Source organism: Lissotriton vulgaris, chromosome 10 (assembly GCF_964263255.1).
Source record: "Lissotriton vulgaris chromosome 10, aLisVul1.2, whole genome shotgun sequence".
NCBI lineage: Eukaryota > Metazoa > Chordata > Amphibia > Caudata > Salamandridae > Lissotriton > Lissotriton vulgaris.
Genome location: NC_141698.1, coordinates 11,057,563 through 11,076,121, shown reverse-complemented (window position 1 = coordinate 11,076,121; position 18,559 = coordinate 11,057,563). Strand labels below are relative to the sequence as shown.

General features: G+C 47.9%; 1 protein-coding gene and 1 pseudogene across 6 annotated transcripts in view; both read right to left on the bottom strand.

Moving 5' to 3' along the window:
• Positions 1 to 18,559, bottom strand: part of LOC147684310 (non-structural maintenance of chromosomes element 3 homolog) — a 54,131-nt gene that overhangs the window by 2,176 nt on the left and 33,396 nt on the right. For all 6 annotated transcript variants that reach the window (XM_086940189.1, XM_086940191.1, XM_086940193.1 and 3 more), the window contains exons 6-9: positions 17,914 to 18,008; positions 16,575 to 16,654; positions 16,421 to 16,463; positions 15,547 to 15,609 (exon numbers count right to left, since the gene is read on the bottom strand). In XM_086940189.1, the coding sequence (XP_086796315.1) occupies positions 15,547 to 15,609; positions 16,421 to 16,463; positions 16,575 to 16,654; positions 17,914 to 18,008 (281 nt within the window). The remainder of the gene's footprint in view (positions 1 to 15,546; positions 15,610 to 16,420; positions 16,464 to 16,574; positions 16,655 to 17,913; positions 18,009 to 18,559) is intronic.
• LOC147684311 (uncharacterized) lies at positions 96 to 15,379 on the bottom strand (annotated as a pseudogene).

Below are 18,559 nucleotides of genomic sequence, written 5' to 3'. Positions count from 1 at the left end.
TCAAATAAAGTTTACTCTTCACCTTGACACCTGCGCCCTTAGTTCAACCCCATCCCAATCCTTATCCACCCCACCCAACAGAAGTGGCTGTCCTCTTAGTACAGGTGTCTCCTGTGGGTCAAAATCAACCTTGAAAGCTCTACCATTAGCTCTCCATTGGCTTCCGGATCTTTGTTGATTTTCTCTGTACATGCAGATGTTAAAGACAAATTATACAACAGAGGCAGAAGGTAGGTTTCTTGGGGAAAGGAACTGTGGGAACCGGAACGCAAACATAACTGCAGTGAAAAATGCACTCACAGGCCTATCTCATTGAGACATCAAGCCACAGATTCCTTACCTTCGAATTTCCCAGGCGTCAGACTGAATCCAAAAGATTTTTCTTCGAGCGATACACTTGTGCAGCAATAGGTTGCATTGGTCGGCTCAGAGTGACGGCATCTGCATAGGCATAGGCTCTGCCGCTGTCCCCCATGGCACGCTATCAGTTCTTTTTGCACCAGCCAGCGCCTATCCTTGAAGAGAGCTACCCTCTGCCACTTTTTGACAGGCTTTTTTGAGCATTTTGATGTGTAGTTTTTTTCTACACATCTTCGGGATTCAAACCGTGTGGCACCTGTCGCCACTGCGTCGCTCGGGAGGTCTCTTTCAAGAGGACGGTCTGGGCACTGCTTCGGGACTCCTAAGTCCTTGTCCTCCCACTCAAAGTAGTCCGGTAGGTCAGGTAAAAGGCATAAAAAACATGAGAAGTCGAAGTTTGCTTAGACTTATCCCCGTTCGTCGGCCGAATTTACAGAGGAGTCTCGGTGCTCTAGTACATGTTCAACCTGCACCTGGATTGGCTCTGTGCTTCCCGGGACCAGAGCGAAACCCGCCCAGCATAAGACATTTTAAGACGCCATGAGCCTCATATTTGGGTGGCCTGACCCTCCCGGTACCCCTTTGGGCCCCAGAGAATCATAGGGGGCTCCATCATGGTCCACGTCAGCAGCTTCTGCGCACCCCCCTTGGATCCACACCGATCTCAGTCGCGCCGCTGTGACCTTCCTTGGTGCCGGCCCCGTCGCAGAGACTCCCGACATCGATGGTGCCCACCAGCGGTACCAGCCCCATTCATATCCCTGACCACCCACCTTCAATGGTACCCTTGGGCCCTAGGTCTGTTCTTCACCCTTATTCTGAAGGGCTAGGAATGGAGGAAGATTGGAAGGGGTCGCTGGATTCCTTACAAGGCCAATCTGAGCACAAGATGCCCTGGAATGAGGAACTGGGTAAGGCCAAGGGCCTGGATACCTATCCAGATTCATGTCCAGCTTCCTACCCCTACCATGGCTGCAGAGGAGGGAGCTTCATATGCTATGGTGGTGAGAAAAGCAGCTGCGGTCCTGGACCTTCAGCTGCCTTGGGTGGAAGTCAAGATGAACAGCTTGGCAGAATCCTGCAGCCAGGTGTCTCCACCTTGGAACCCCTCCTGTCCTTCAACAAGGCCTTGATTGATGTCCTTCTGGGAACCTGGTCCAAGCCCAGCACAAGGGCTCCTGTGAAGAGGATAATCACCCGCTGCCATTGCCCTTCACCCAAATCTCCTCACCAACCTCCCTACCCAGAGAGCTTGGTGATCCAAGCCTCTACCACACAAGGCACGTTCCTTTCTGCACCCCCAGACAGGGAATCCAAGAGGCTGGATAGTTGAGGGAAGAAAATGTTTTCTTCCGCCAGCCTTGCATTGCGGTTGGTAAACACCTTATGCCAATTGGGCCGTTCTCCCACTCCTTGTGGGAAATGATTGCACAAGTGCTGCTACAGGTCCCGGAGGAGACCCGGATTATCCTCTCCCAAGCAGTATCAGATGTGAGATGTGGCAAAGTTCACCATTCGTTGTGGGCTTGACACAACCGACTCACTGGGCAGAGTGAGGTAATTGACAGTGGCTGTTAGACGCCACGCCTGGCGGAGAATTTCTGACTTTTCTGGGGATGTCCAGGCTTCCCTCATGAACATGCCCTTTGATGGTACCCGTCTCTTCAGAGAAAGCAGACATGGCCCTAGAGCGCTTTAAGGACTCACAGGCTACAGTCAAGTCCATGGGCCTCTCAGTGGCCACACGTCCCCAGTCTGCTTTTCACCCCTTTCGTGACTACGAAAGGGGCTTTCAGACACACCACCCATACCTCAACCACAAGCACGTGCAAGTTCCTCAACCTCAATGCGGCCAAGGGGGTGGTTCGTTCCGACCTCGTGGGTCGGGCGGTCAGAGGTCCGGTCAAATGCCCACTCTCCCTCCCATATCTGCCTCCAAACCCTCCTAGTCCGGCCCTTCAAAATCATGGGTGGCCGGTTGGTAGCAGGATCAGCCACCACCTCCACCACTGGCAAAACATTACATCAGACAGGTGTGTTCTTCAAATAGTCCGAAGGGGCGGCTCCCTCTCCTAGAAGACTCTTCCTCTCTCCATGCCTCCAATTTACGACTGAACTACAGGGGTTCCGTAGGGTACAAAAATGATTTCTTCACATCATCATAGGCAATTTAGATTTTTCGGTCAAGGGAAAACAAACAGACTAAAGTTTCAAGAAAGGGAAATTACTTCATAATTGTCAGATACATTCGGAATATTTATTTTAGTTTATACGGCTGCCTAAACGAACAGTGACATATAGTACAGTGACAAAAGTTCTCAGTTACTGGTCATGTGAGTGCATTATATACAAGTGTGAGTAAAATATTTACAAACTAACAGACTGAATTTACAATTAGGAAAACGACATTAAGGGAAAATTCAGCACAAATTAATTTCAATGTCTCCTGTAGAAGGCACAAGTGCTGCTCATTCTAAACCAGGAGACCTGATGTAGCGGAGCTAACGTGTGATCCCGACGTTTGGACCCTGACGACAGCCTAGTTCATTGATGTCATGGTGGGTCTTCCTCAAGGCTAAAGAACAGTAGACAGACCAATTTGAGGTGAAAATTCCACAAGAGAATTTCTTCTAAGCGGAGCCAACGGGTGCCTGATGGTAACCAGGGACCCACGTTGTACTCCAAGTCGTGGTTGAATCATTCAATGGGGTCTTTTATAGTGGTGGATTTAGGTAACTTCTTCCATTTGAGACTGATCAGAATCAGGGACCGAAGTAATCCTGAAGCGTGGTAGCTGAAGCACTCATTTTCAGCCTCAGGGACCAGCTAAATAATTCCTTATGGTGGGCGTACAAATGCTAATGAAACGTCCTCCGGAAGACTGCAAAGTTTGAGTGAACACATTCTTAGGTGCCACTGGTGAGGATGCCACGGTTTGGGACACTAGACTGAAAGGTGTAAATTGTTTTTACTTGAGTTGGATGAGACAATCGGGGCTCTGAATGCTATCGATCCAGTTTCTCCTTCCTGGAATGTCCAGTGGTGGCAGAACTGGTCGAGTAGGTAACATGAGAGCAAAGAGGTCACTTAGTAAGCATGCAGAGGCTTTGAACATACTGACGTACCGCATGTACACATGAAGCGGGTAGTAGGCAGAGTACTACAATAAAATACTCTAGAAATGTAGGGGCAGGGGCAGATAATGCAATGAAGGATAAATCATGGAACGTCATGGGCAGGTAAGGACTGCTACGTTAGACTTGCTGAATTTGGACTTTAATGGTTCAACGTCACGCCGTGATTTACTAATAATAATAATAACCTTGAATTTGTAAAGCACACAGCTACCTCCGAAGTGGTTTCCCGGCGCTGGGGGCCCTCAGGAAGATTAAGCAAGCTATTGCACAGAGTTACATCGTCCTGGGCTGACCTGCCGCCCGGGATCGAACCGTGAACCTTGTGGTCCGGAGTCAGGCACCCTGGCCGCTGGCCACACCTCTTCCACTAAACGGAAGCTCATGCCACCGAGTAAACAAACTACCTTTAAGAAAGGTTTAATTGGATCGATTAAAGGATTGAGAAAATTGTTTTAGGTTACATTTGAATGGTTGATGAAAGCGAATTAGCACACATTTCTGTTTGAATGATTGATATTTGTGAGAAAGTGGATTATTAGTTGGGGTGGTTGGGACACCTCGCCAAGTTATACTGTCACTATTCTGAATCAGGTCTAGTTCGGTTACTATAATGTAAACTTTAGCTCAGCCCCGGGTAGCTGTGGCAAAGAGCCAACAGGCTTAACTTGAAGGAAACAAATGTTAAGCATTCATCAGTACCAAAACACAACACAATGAAAACCTCACTCCAATTTATCAAAATAGTATAAATTTCAATGGATAAATAAGACCAAAATGACAAATCAGATCAGGGGAACCGGAGATAAGATTTCTAGGCATTTTAGGAGTTGTGCGATAGCCTCTGGTTCTACTACAACAAAGTTAAGAAAACATTTTTTAAGTATCCACTTTCGCAGAATATACTTGAACACCACACCTTTTGGGCACCAGTTGGTGACTTAGGACTCAATCTCCCAGAAGCTGCCAGCTGGGGCCAGGGCAAATCCAGTTGGAACTAGTCAGCGGGGCTGTTCTGTATTGCAGGCTTCTTTCAGCTTTTGAGTTCCTGGAGCTTGACAGGGAGCATGTCCAACCCTTCTGGCTTTCTCTCCCATGGTAAAACAGCCGGCTTTGAGTTCCAGTCCTTTGGTTCAGCAAGTGCAGTCCTTCCTCTATTTCCACAGGTCCAGCAGTGATCTGAGAAATGTAGCTGGCGTGCCACCTTTATGCGGAGCACTAGCTTGTGGGCAGTGGGAGGCAACTCCCTGACCAGGAGTAAAACTCCAACGGGCAACCCTACCCACTCTTAGACCACTTCCTGCGGGTTCAAAGCTTTAAAAATATTCTTTCGCTGGGTCAGTGTTATGGACACAACTTGAGCTGTGTCTAGGGAAATGAGGGACTCCCCTGCAGAAGCAGTTCTGGGATATGTCTCCCTGCCAAACTACTGTTTGGTCACTTGGACAATGACGGGGCAGGCATGGGTGAGAGTTACATCTGCCTGGGACATGAGCTGCCCCTTTGAAACTTGTACAGTTGTAGGCCACGTTCCAAGGCTATTCTGTCAGGAGGAGGACACACCTCCTTCCAACCAGGGCTCTTTTGTTCCCTTTCCAGACAGCAGTTCACAGCTGGGGTTTAGCTCTGAATGGGCTACTAGAGGCGTTAGCAGAAAAATACCAACATTCTAAAAGTGGAATTTTCAAAATAGTAATTTCAAATCTGACCTACCACCAGTATGGATTTCAAATTACTATTAATTCTAGTCCTTGAAGCATGGTTTTAGCTGGTCACAAACGGAAATTATACGGTGTTCTAATGTAACCCAGAGTTTTTCAATGCAAGAGCCAGCATTGCCGCAGTGAAACACGAGAAGAGATGTAAAAAGTAGGTACGCATGTCCTACTTTTTAAATGCCATGCACCCTTACCTATGGGCACTAAGGGCCTACCATAGTTTTGACTTATAGGTATTAAAAAGGAAGGTTTAGGCCTTGCAAATGGGTTATTTTACCCGTTCAAACTTGCAGTTTTAAAATTCCACTGCTAGGCTGCAGTGACCGGCATGGAGTCACGTTTTCACTTTGTCACTGTAGTGGTGACACAAATCAGTGCTGCAGTCCACTAGTGACGTTTATCTTGCAGGCCCAGGGTACACAGAGTATCATATTATGGCCTTGTAGGTAAGTTAAATATGCCAATCAGATATTAGTCAATTGCACATATCCTGCAAAAAGGCATTTCATCAGTCTCACAGGGTTGTCTTGCTTTATCCAGTTTCATGTAATCCCACCTGTGAAGAAACAGGCAGACTCCTGCAGACCGGCAGCTCACTGATCTTCTGGATCTGAACAATCCGAGACCAGTCTCTTCAGGAGAGGCATTCTCACCGCGGTTTTAAAGAGGACTGGAGAGGTCCAGTTTGCATGAACTCAAAGACCACTGGAATGGAAGACCCTCATGTAGAGGAAGGGCCAGACTAGGGTGAAGCTGGAAGGATCAAAATTCTTTGAAGGCTCTGAGAGGATTCAAGGACAGTGAGTGAAAGGACTCCTGCACACTGGGCTCTTATGTTTCATGCTGAGCCTATGTTTGTTTGGTTTGCTGGACAGCTTAAGGATAAACAGCACTGAGACGGAGGTACACTAGATGGTGTGGCCCGCGATTTCCCTCCATAGCCTCAACAATCGTGCACGTCCACTGGAGGATCTCCATGTCATTCTCTTTTGTCAGTGACGTTGTAACCGGAATATGGCTGCCACCTTCTCAATTCAGGTAATGCAGTGACTGGCAGTGCTGGCAGGACGGTTCCATTTCAGGGGCCCTCGGTGCAAAGGACTATTTACCTGCAGCGGATCCAGACTACGCCCACCAGGATGAGCCAACCAGATCCAAGGGGACTGCATGGGTCAGTCTCAATGTAAATAGCCCTACATGCCAAGAACAGATGCATACTGGTAAGTAGCATTTTCCATTCGAGGCATGTGGGCTGCTGAATTCATATCTGTGCATAGACTGTATAGCAGTCTCTCCCCTAGCGGTGGCCACCTGTGCCAGCTGCAGCAGTTTGAAAAAGAGTTTTGAGGACAGCCTGGCCTACGGGCAGCTTGTTGCCTTGCTTGCACGTCTACACAATAGTGTTTAGTGAAAGTGTGTATGGTAGACCATGTAGCTGCTCTACATATGTCTTCTAGTGGAATATTTCCTAGGAAAGCCATGGATACCCCCATTTAGCGCGTTGAGTGGGCTTTTGGGGGAACTGTTAGAGTGCGCTTAGCCTTTTGATAGCATATTTGAATGCACTTAACTATACATCTGGCTATTCCTCTTTTTGAAATAGGGTTACCCTTATGTTATGGAGCAAAAGCAGAAAATAGTTGTTTTGTCTTTCTGAAAGCTTTAGTTCTGTCAAAGTAATATAACAGAGCTCTTTTTACATCTAGTGTGTGCAGGGCTCTTTCAGCCACTGACTGTGGGTTTTGGAAAAAAACTTGCAAATCTATTGACTGATTGATATGGAACGTTGATCTAACTTTTGGCATGAACTTAGGGTTAGTACGGAGCACTACTTTATTATGATGTATTTGCATGAAAGGTTCTTGAATTGTTAGTGCTTGTAGCTCACTCACTCGCCTGAGGGAGATAATGGCAACTAAAAATGCCACCTTCCATGTTAAGAATTGTAATTCACACGAATGAAGTGGTTCAAAAGGTGGCCCCATAAGTCTGGTAAGTACCACGTTTAAGTTCCAGACTGGCAAAGGTGGATGTCTTGGAGGGATAATTCTTTTACGTCCCTCCATAAAAGCTTTGATATGTGGTATTCTGAACAGGGACAGGTGTTGTCTGTTCTGGAGATATGCTGCTATAGCAGCAAGGTGTAGCCTTATGGAAGAGTATGCCAGATTGCATCTTTGCTGATGTAACAAGTAACAGATTATGTTTTGTACGGAGGCATCTAATGGATTGATTTGGTTATTATTACAGTAAATTACAAATCTTTTCCATTTAGTTGTGTAGCATGCTCTAGTAGTTGGGCGTCTTGCTTCCTTGATATTGTTCATACAGTCTGGAGGCAAGTCAAGATATCCGAACTCTAAGACTTCAGGAGCCAGATCGCTAGGTTCATCTGATTGGGATCTGGGTGTCTGATTTCTTCACGGTTCTGCGTTAACAGCTGTGGCGACAGGCGCAGTCTTTGGTGTGGAACTACTGAGAGTTCTAGGAGTGTTGTGTACCATGGCTATCTTGCCCATGTGGAACAGGGATGTGGAATTCCTATAGCCCGACGCCCAGGACATATTGTTTGGGGTCAAGGGCAACAAGTTTTAATGTGTATTTTGTCCTTGGGACAAGTAGGCCCAACCCCCTGCAGCACAAACCCTTTGGCTGCCAGTTTGTAGTAGCACATTAAGGGCAAGGGAAGGTCACTGCCTGAAGTAAAGTTATTATTTGTGTGCCTATGTTAATGCTGTTCAGACTTGTATTTATGGTTCATTAATTGAAATCCTTTATTATTAGGGTGTGTGCTCTAAGTAAATGTAAGTTCTGACTGCACTACTGACAGTGGTTACAGTATAAAAATGTGTATTCGCAGTTTCAAAGTTTAGTAATATGAGGCTATGCATAATGCACCCAGAATGCTCTCTGATTAGATGCAAATATTTGCAGAAGCTTGAGAGCAAGATTAATGACTCTTTGCTTTCAACATAAAATGTTCCTAAAAAAATGAAAGTAGGAAAAAAAAACATTTTGCTAAACTACTGTGAAATTTCAGGTACCGTTTCTTTGCAGCATCATTTAGTAAAATGTGTTGATGCATGCTAGTATTTTGCAAAAACAGTCATATTGGAAAATCAGTGTAACCAGTTTCAATAAGATCATGAGAAACATAAAAATAAACAAGCACTGGCAAAGCCAGTAGGTCTGAAATTAGTGGTCAGCCTTCTAGTTTTGCCAATACGTGACTTGTTTTGGCATGGTTTCTGTAAAGCCTTCTTGATGTGAGAGCTGCTGGGCCCTCACCATTATAACAAACATTGGCAAAAGCAAAATAAAATTTGTCTGAAAAAAGCACACACTGCCACACCAGTTACTGCCACTGAACAAAACCACTCTGTGTGCCAACACACTCCCCATGAAAGAGCCACACACCGCCACCCACAGCGAAGCAAGCCGATACAGAGAGAGGGGGAGAGAATTTTAACGAAGACAAAAGGTTGCGGTCAACGCCAGACCAAACTAGTGGCCCTATTACTAAAGAAAGTCTCAAAAGTGCACCCCTGGTATATGTCCTTGCATTAAGTGCAGCTATATGGCTTTCGTGAATTCACAAGAATCTACAGAAGTAGGGCAAGAAATGGTGTACATCTGTGAACTGCAGTTTATCATGAGCAAATATGCATGTGTAGATTTGCTCATGCGAAAACCCGAGTGTTTGCAAGGTCACCCTCCCATCAACCACTCTTCTCCCAACTCTGGAATAAGGTCTACGTCCGCCACTGTCGGGAGGAAATCTCCAACACTTCTCAGCATGGGAAACGATTAGAGAACAGTTGTTGAAAACCCCTATAACATGCAAAGTCAGTAGATCTGCACAGACCAAAAGGGCATTCCAACCCTGGAACCACCGCTCACCACTACCCCCAGTCCCAGCATGCAGATCCGCAGAAACACTGCAACACAAAGAGATTTCTAGCATTCAAAAACCACCACTACATGAGCCCTGGCACAATCGGAGAGGCTATACAAGAGCTCCCATACAATGAGATTGCTGCCACAATCCGTCGCCGAACCACATGGCACTAAAGGGACAAGTGGATTTTGTTACAGGACAAGTAGATTTATGAAGCAACTTGCCCCATGGACAAGTAGATATTTTAATAAATTCCACACCCCTGGTGGAAGCAACCAGGATCATTGTGAGGAACTGTTGCTTTAGTTTGTGTGCCACAAATGGAATCAGTGGGGTTGGCAGAAAAGCGTACACAAATCTGCCTGACCAGTTCATCCATATCGCATTGCCCTGTTACAACGGGTGTGGGAACCTGGCGGTAAAGGACTGGCATTTTGAGTTTTACAGATCTATCTCTGGATGCCCCCACTTTTGGAAGAATGGTTGGAGAACTTGAGGGTGAATTTCCCAATCGTGTATCTGTTGGCTGTGTCTGCTTAGTAGATCTGCGATCTGATGGTCTATTCCTGGGAGGTGTTCTGCCAGGAGAAAGATATTTTTTGGAATTGCCCACCTCCATATGCTCTGTGCTAGGTGAGACAGCTGCGGAGAGTGTGTCTCTCCTGGTTTCTGTATGTAGTACATGGCTGTCATGTTGCCCGTTCGGATTAACACAGCCTTGTTGTCCAAGTATTTCTGGAAGGCTTTTATTGCTAAAAATACTGCTAGCAACTCTAAGTGGTTTATATGCAGTGTCTTCTGCTTGACTGTCCAGAGCCCTTGGACTGTGTAGTGAAGTAAATGGGCTCCCCAACCTGTCAGTGATGCGTCCGCTGTTAGCACTACCTGTGGAACCGGCTCTTGGAACAGTCGCCCCTTGGAAAGGTTTTGTGGGTTCCACCACTGCAGAGAGTTGTAAGCGTGACTGTCTACCAACACTAGGTCTTTTAGTTGTTCTTGAGCTTGGTTCAACGGCCGTCCTAGGCATTCTTGCAATGGACGCATTTGAAGTCGGGTATGAGGGACAATGAATATGCAGGAGGCCCTCATGCCTATAAGCTGCATGAACACTCGAGCTGGCAAGGAGTTTTGTGGGTGAAATCTTTGAATTAGAGACTGCATGTTGGCAATCCTGGCTGGATTTGGATATGCCATTGCCACTGAGGTATCTATTGTTGCTCCCAGATATTGTTGTATGTGGGAGGGCTGCAGATGTGATTTGGGGTAATTTATGGAAAATCCTAGACTGTGCAGTAGCTGGATTGTGTGAGACGTATGGTTTGCACACTGTGCGTATGAGTTGGCTTTTATGAGCCAATCGTCCAGGTAGGGGAACACATGGATGTGTTGCCTTCTTAGGTGTGCTGCTACTACTGTTAGGCATTTTGTAAAAACCCTTGGTGCTATAGTTTCCCCGAAGGGGAGAACTTTGAATGGATAGTGTTGACCGTCTATCGTGAACCTGAGGTATTTCCTGTGAGCTGGATGTATAGGTATGTGAAGGTATGCATACTTGAGGTCTAATGTAGCGAGGAAGTCGCCTTGTTGGAGTAACAGGAGTACTTGTTGAAGAGTGATCATGTGGAAATGCTCTGAGAGTATGTATTGGTTCAGAGGCCTGAGGTCCAATATTGGTCTGAGGGACCCGTCCTTCTTGGGAATAAGGAAGTATGCTCCTGTCCCCTGGTGTTGAAAAGGGACTGGCTCCCTTTTCTAGCATGGATGTTACCTCTTGTTGTAACAGCGTGATGTGTTCTTTGGACATAGGACGGTGTTTGGGTGGTATGTTGGGTGGAGTCGAAGTGAGTTCCAGGCAATAACCATACTGGATAATTTGTCTCACCCACCTGTCTGTGGTAATTGTGTTCCAGACTGGTAGGAATTGTGTTAGACTGCCTCTGACCGGTGTTGAGTGGTCTAGAGGGAGTATGAGCAAGTCACTGTTTGGTGGCGGTGGAGGCTCTGGTGTTGTTGCCGGCACGTCCTCTGCCCTTGTTATTATTGCCTCTATAACCTCCTCTGTTGGAGCCTTTATTAAAGGTGCTCTGGGTATTACTTTTGAATGTAGAGGAAGTTTGGGATGTGTTGCCTCTCCCTGAGCCTCGAAAGGAGGAGCGTCCAAAGGAACTTCTAGATAGTTGAAACTGAAGTGCGCCCATAGACTTAGCAGTATCGGTATATTTTTTCATCTTCTCTAAGATGGTATCTACTGCAGGGCCAAACAGAAAGTCTTGGTTAACTGGCTGATTGAGGATGGTTGATTGCACTTCATTCTTAAATCCGGAAATGCGTAACCACGCATGCCGGCGTAGTAATACGCTAGTGTTGATGGACCTGGCTGCTGTGTCAGCTGCGTCAAGTGCACATTTAATGGAAGCATTTGTGATAAATTTGCCTTCCTGTATTAGGTCGTTAGCTTTAGCTTTAAAAGGTTCTGGCAGGTGTTGTAGTAAACCTTCCAGCTGGTCATAATGTGCTCTATCGTATTGTGCTAATAGAGACCGTGTGTTTGCAATTCTCCAAGTATTTTCTGCTTGGGATGCTACTCTTTTGCCTGAGGATTCTAGTATCTTTGACTCTTTGTCAGGAGGGGGAGCATCTCCTGTTTGTGAATTAGCTCGCTTTCTAGCATTTGCTACAACTAATGAGTCTAAAGGCAACTGTGACTTAATAGAAGAAGGGTCTGTATGGGCGGCTTTATACTTTTTCTCAATTCTGGGATTGAGGACACACGCTCTGGCTGGGTCTTTAAATAGGTCTGGCGCGTGTTTTAGTACCCCTTTTAACATAGGAAGTGTACATACGCTCTTTTCTGAAGTTGGAAAAGTGTCAAATAGGAAATCTGCTTCTATTGGGTCAGTGTGCATGTCTACATTATGATATTTAGCTGCCCTAGCCACTAGTTGGTTAAGGACAATGGTGTTGTCAGTAGGCGACAGCTTCGTAGGATATGTAGAGGTGTCAGGGATGGGTTGTGGGTCGTATGTATCATAAGGATCATTCTGGTCATCCCATGTGTTATCTTGTATATCCTGATCCTCAGGTTCTACAAAGTTATCTTGAGGATCGTCCCCCATGTTTTCTGTCATCATAATTTGAGGGAGAGAAAGGCACATAAGGCATGTCAGGAAAGAAAGGAGGAGGAGTGATAGGCCTTGAAGGAGATGTTGTAAAGTCTTTCTTCTTTGGAGGAACAGGGGAAGAAGTGTCAGTGTCTAAAGGTCTCTTCTTCCTGTGGTAAACTGTTACCCGTGCTGTTTCAGGGTCTATATACAGTTTAGGCTGTTCTTCACTCTCTGGATCAGGATGGAAAAGTTCTTCCTCAACTGTCCGTGTTTTTGGCGCTGATGTTTGTGGCTTAGTCACTTGTTTGTGATGAATCTTTTGGCTCGAGTGCCTTTGGCTTGGAGCTTTTTTCGGCTCGAGTGCTTTTTTTCGGGTTGGTGACCTTTTTCGGGTCGGCGACTGTTTTTGGTTTGACGTTTTTTGTTGGCTTTACTGCTTTTTTGGTTTGGCGACCTTCTTTGGTTTGACGACCTTTTTCGGATCGACCTGTTTTTTCGGCTCGATAACCTTTTTCGGATCGACCGTTTTTTTTGTAGAATCAAGTGCCTTCTTCGGGTCAACAGGATTTTTAGTGTGACCTGTTTTTGTCGGTCGACACTCTTTTTTGGCTTGGCGGCCGTTGTCGGGTCGACTATTCTTTTGGGATAGACAACCTTTTTTTCTCTACGCCCTTTTTTGTATCAACCAGTTTCTTTGGCTGAATAACCTTTTTTGGTTCGGCTGCCTTTTTGGGAAGAGTGTAGCTTGTTCCCGGGGTATCAGAAGGCTTAGGTTTGGTCTTCGGAGCCGAGCCAGAAGGCGGGGCCTCTGAAAGAGTTTGTCGATCTTGGCTAATGCCTATAGGCGATGCTTCAACCGGAGCCTCGCCTTGAGATGGAAGCGGGGGTGGGGACGTGGTACTCACAGTTTGCCCCGGTGTGATCTGGTCATCGGAGTCCGACTGGTCCTCTACGGTGACAATTTCTAGGTCTGAGTCCGCCACTTCTGGGAGGTCATGTTCGTCTTCAAAAATGTTCTCCGGTTCCGGTGCCTGCCGCTGAATCTCTTGTCTAGCGGCCCTTCGGTTCCGGATAGTCTTCTTCGACCGGAACTGAGCACAAGCTGGACATTTTCCTCATACTGTATGTTTATCAGTATGTGGGAATTTGAAGTGACATTGTGGGCACCTTTTAAACGGGGGTCTTTTCCATCGGCCGCAGGACCACGTGGTGGTCAAAAGGTCCAACGGCCTGCGTCGACGACCCGATCGAGATGGAAAGTGTTATTGAGTCAAGGTTTACCGAACAAGAACAATACCGTCGAGGTAGAAGGCCTTTTGGCCTTAGAAAGTTGAAAAGTTTTGGTTCCGAAGTTGGAGTTGAGGAATAGCATCTGGACCAAATGGCAGAAAAAAGCAATCTGAGGATGGAGAAGATGCCCATGCGCACTGTAATCCAGGGGAGGAGTCACGTACCTCGTGATACTTCGAAGACTCTTCCAGGACAACAAGGTGCAAACATCCGGACCCAACACTAGGCGGCGATCTATGCTAAGATATGAATTCAGCAGCCCACATGTCTCGAACATAGTGCTTAAGGGCCCTTCACATCTCAGAATTACCTGGCCTGCTGGGAAAGGGTGCTGCAGCAGGACAGCCACCAGCACATCATTTTACGAAGGACACAAGAAGAAAAATTAGGCAGTTGTAGCCGCAGTCACACACTGGATCCACCATCTCCCCTCTATCACTTGGATACACAGACCACATTGCAGGTTTCCCAGACGTATTCAAATTATCTCAGGAACAAATAAATCACATCACACGTACCTTGGTCTGCCGGTACCAGTTATCCTGGACCACCTACAAACTCTGCTCATCAGAGAAAGAGGCCATCACAACACTAGGAGGCACAGCATCACCACATGCGAGCCTCGTACATGAAGAAAAAGAAAGAAAAAAAAAGACTGCTAACCACTCGCTCTGAAACCACATCTCCTTTCAGAGAATCGCCTGGAGCTCAGGAAGGACTTCAAAATGTCCCCCAAGAAACACCTATCATCACTCCTCACAATTTCTCAGCAGGGCTCCACCAACGGCGCAACCAGACTGACATCCCAGACCTCTCGCACACATTCCACCACCACATATTGTTGGTTGCTCTAGCCACAGCTTTCTCGCAACCGTTTGTGTAGCACTTGTTGCTCTCCTAGCTAGGCTGCCAAAAATCCTGTACAACAGGACAAGACAACTTTGGGTATAAAACAATGGCTGATCGGTTCAGAAAGCCACAGCCGCCTGGGTCTGACCTAGAGTGCCCCACGAAGACCATACAGTGGAATTTAGGGTGCTCAAAATTTCACCATGTAAATATTTTTGTCCACCCTAAGCGTGGAAGGGTATTCTCAGATGTGAGACCCTTGCTCATTGCACCATCAGGATTCAAGCAAACCGGGCCGAAGACGGCTGTAATGCCAGAAACCGGTCCCCGGGAGCTTGTTTCCTTCCCAGTGTAAGAATTGGCTTTTGTAGTTTGGTTTGCCCTGTTCCCATCATGCACTGGGACAGGAACAGACTAATTTGCATACAGCCAGGTTCTGAAACTGGGATGGTGCAGTGAGCTAAAAAACGGTGTTGGATCTAGCCCTGATCTCTTGACTGGGTGAGAGCTTTCTGCTTAATTCAGAGACTCTGTCCCTCACCACCCCTTGTTGTAAATATTTTTGTCCACCCTAAGCGTGGAAGGGTATTCTCAGATGTGAGACCCTTGCTCATTGCACCATCAGGATTCAAGCAAACCGGGCCGAAGACGGCTGTAATGCCAGAAACCGGTCCCCGGGAGCTTGTTTCCTTCCCAGTGTAAGAATTGGCTTTTGTAGTTTGGTTTGCCCTGTTCCCATCATGCACTGGGACAGGAACAGACTAATTTGCATACAGCCAGGTTCTGAAACTGGGATGGTGCAGTGAGCTAAAAAACGGTGTTGGATCTAGCCCTGATCTCTTGACTGGGTGAGAGCTTTCTGCTTAATTCAGAGACTCTGTCCCTCACCACCCCTTGTTGTAAATACAAAATTTCACCATGGCATTTTAATGCACGTCTTCCATTAGAGAATAGAATAGTGCCTTGCCCTCTGCTAACTCCCCTCCTTACCACACAGACTTCTCTGGAAAGGTGAAAGAGTTTCATGGTCAGCGCAAGGGTGGTGTCTTGTCCCCTAGTCTTGCCATTTTCATGCCCTCCGATTGAGCCTTCTCTTCCTCAATCAGATAAGATTAGAGTACAGAAGACCCGCCCGCAAGCCAACCAGTGTGTCTGTTCCCTCCATCACCCAAAGATGGTCAATACAAACATACTTTTGCCGGACAAACTCCTCCGTTACCAGCTTCTTAACGTCGCCGAATTCAGAGTTCTTCTCCCTATAAAACACAAAAACAGTAATGTCCACATCACTTGAGGTTGGTCTTGTTCTGTCTCCCGCCCATACCTCAAGAACATAAAACACTCAGGGCCTGATTCACAGTCTGATGGACAGGGCACTCCGTCATGATGGAGCCCCTGTCCATCAAACAGTTGATCTGCCTGCTTGATTTAAAGTCCGGTGACTGCCAGGTTTATGTGGACAGAGTAAAATATACTCAGTTGGCGTAAACAATCTTCCGGCAACCCGAGGGAGCATGAGCTGTCGGAGGTACACCACCCAACAGTCTGCCCTCTTTAGAGTGGGAAGTCAGATGCCTTTATTTTAATTATCCATCACATGGACAGTAAAAAGTAAACAAATAAAGATCCCCCAATCCATTGGAGAAAGACCCATGGTGTCAGGCCTTTAGTTTTTCTTTTTCAGCAACTTCCAAAAAGTTGTAAAAGTTTGGTGTAAACGTCCGTCACCAATGACAGATGCACAACAAACTGAAATGGCTTTGAATGAACTGCAATGGCGGTGGTTCATACAAACCCAGAGAGTCCACCACAGGGCGGCAGTGTACTCTAAATTTAGTGGGCGGAGTAAAGGTAGTGTGGTGGATGTAAAGTTCTCCAACACTCTGAAAGCCTTTACTCAGGCCACCAAACTCAGACGCTCTGTCAGGAAGGGACTTTGTGTGAGATGCACGTCTCCCAGGGCCAACGCTAACACTGGGCATTACCCCCTCCTCCAGACCACCAACTGCACCGCACGATTAGTGGTTGATAATGAATTAAAAAGATGGACGTGAAGAATTAACCTACGCTGGGTCCAGTCGCATTCTCCGAAGCGTCTCCCATATGACGGCTGTAAGACATGGAGAGGGGTAAGGCAATTAGTGACGAGGATATGCATGCATGCCCTTCTCCCCATTGCCCCTGCAGGAATGTTGGGCAGAGCGCCACCACATTGACTCACCTTCCTTCGCCACGTTGCCTTTCATGAAGATCAGGCTGAGGATCACGGTTAAAAGGCCCAGCTTGGCCGTGCTGTCATCCCTTGGGAGACACAAAAGGAGTCCGTCTCATTTGCAGTACATGGGCCCTGCCTCTGCTTCGCCCTCCCTCAAGCGCACTTCCTTATAGTCCTTCTTCCTTGAGTTAACTCTAATGCACTATTCCTGCTCAACTATTTATCATTGCTGCTGCCCTCCAAGCCCTGCCCCCTTGCCGCTGCCCTCCAAGCCCTGCCCCCTTGCCGCTGCCCTCCAAGCCCTGCCACCTTGCCGCTGCCCTCCAAGCCCTGCCACCTTCCCGCTGCCCTCCAAGCCCTGCCACCTTGCCGCTGCCCTCCAAGCCCTGCCCCCTTGCCGCTGCCCTCCAAGCCCTGCCCCCTTGCCGCTGCCCTCCAAGCCCTGCCCCCTTGCCGCTGCCCTCCAAGCCCTGCCCCCTTGCCGCTGCCCTCCAAGCCCTGCCCCCTTGCCGCTGCCCTCCAAGCCCTGCCCCCTTGCCGCTGCCCTCCAAGCCCTGCCCCCTTGCCGCTGCCCTCCAAGCCCTGCCCCCTTGCTGCCACACTTCACTAGGTCTTCTTTTTTGCTGCTCTGTTACATACTTGCCCTGCGCCTCCTTGCAGCTCCTGGCCTACTTTGCTGCCGCTGGACTAGCCACGCTACCAATACTCCCTGAACTAGCTGCGTAACCACTGCCGCCAAACTAGCCTGATACCGCTGCCCCCTGAACTAGCCGCGCGACTGTTGCGCCCTGAACCACCTGTGCGACTGTTGCGCCCTGAACCACCTGTGCGACTGTTGCGCCCTGAACCACCTGTGCTACAGTTGCCCCCTGACTAGCCCTACTCTGGTTACTAACTGTACTAGCTCTGCTCCCACTCTTCTCTGGACCAGCCTTACCCCTGCTGCCCTCTGTAGCCTGAATGCTTCCTTGCTGTGTCCCTTCTACTGCAGTCTGTACTAGCCCTACTTTCTTGCTGCCCTCTGCTGTGCCCCTTCTCCCTACTTTATTAGCCCGCTCATTTCCTGCTGCTGCCTCTTCACCAGCTCTGCTTCTGCAGTTGCCACCAGGCAATGTCCACCCTCCCTTGAGGGTGTTACAAGAGGGCCATCTCTGATCTAATAAGAGATTAGTGCCCATCCTGCTCTCCTGCCCAGCCTTCTACCTAGACCAGTTCTCTCTACCCTGGCTGCTCCCTCCTGATCATCTCTGACACTCACCCTCTGCCCTCCTTCCATACCTGCCCCCATGCTACCCCAATCCTCCAGCCAACACTGGGCCTGTGACAGGACAAAGATCGTTCTTACACTTTCATCTTGTCGCCCTCCAATCGCTCTAGGGTGTTGAGGAGAATGTAGGTGTGATTCTTGGTGTCAATCTCTGTCAACTGCAAACCAAAGACCTGAGAGGGTGAGAGACAGACGTGTGAGGGACAGAGAGGGAGTGAGAGAGGAGGGGGTGAGAGAGAGACGTGTGAGGGACAGAGGGGGAGGGAGAGAGGAGAGGGTGAGAGAGAGATGTGTGAGAGACAGAGGGGGGAGTGAGAGAGGAGGGGGTGAGAGAGAGACGTGTGAGGGACAGAGGGGGAGGGAGAGAGGAGGGGTGAGAGACGTGTGAGGGACAGAGTGGGAGGGAGAGAGGAGGGGGTGAGCGAGAGACGTGTGAGAGACAGAGGAGGAGTGAGAAGTGGGGTGAGAGACAGACGTGTGAGGAACAGAGGAGGAGTGCGAGAGGGGTGTGTGAGACGCGTGTGAGAGGAGGGGGTGAGGAGAGACAAGAAACAAAGACATACGAGGGCAAGGGGAGAAGTGGTGACCAAGAGCGGACATATTATGTACCCTGGGGCATATATGAGCATACAATCTGAAAATTAAATTTATGTACAATCATACACTACATATAGCATTTAATGATAAAAGAATACTGGAACATCTGGTCGACTTGCATACAAGA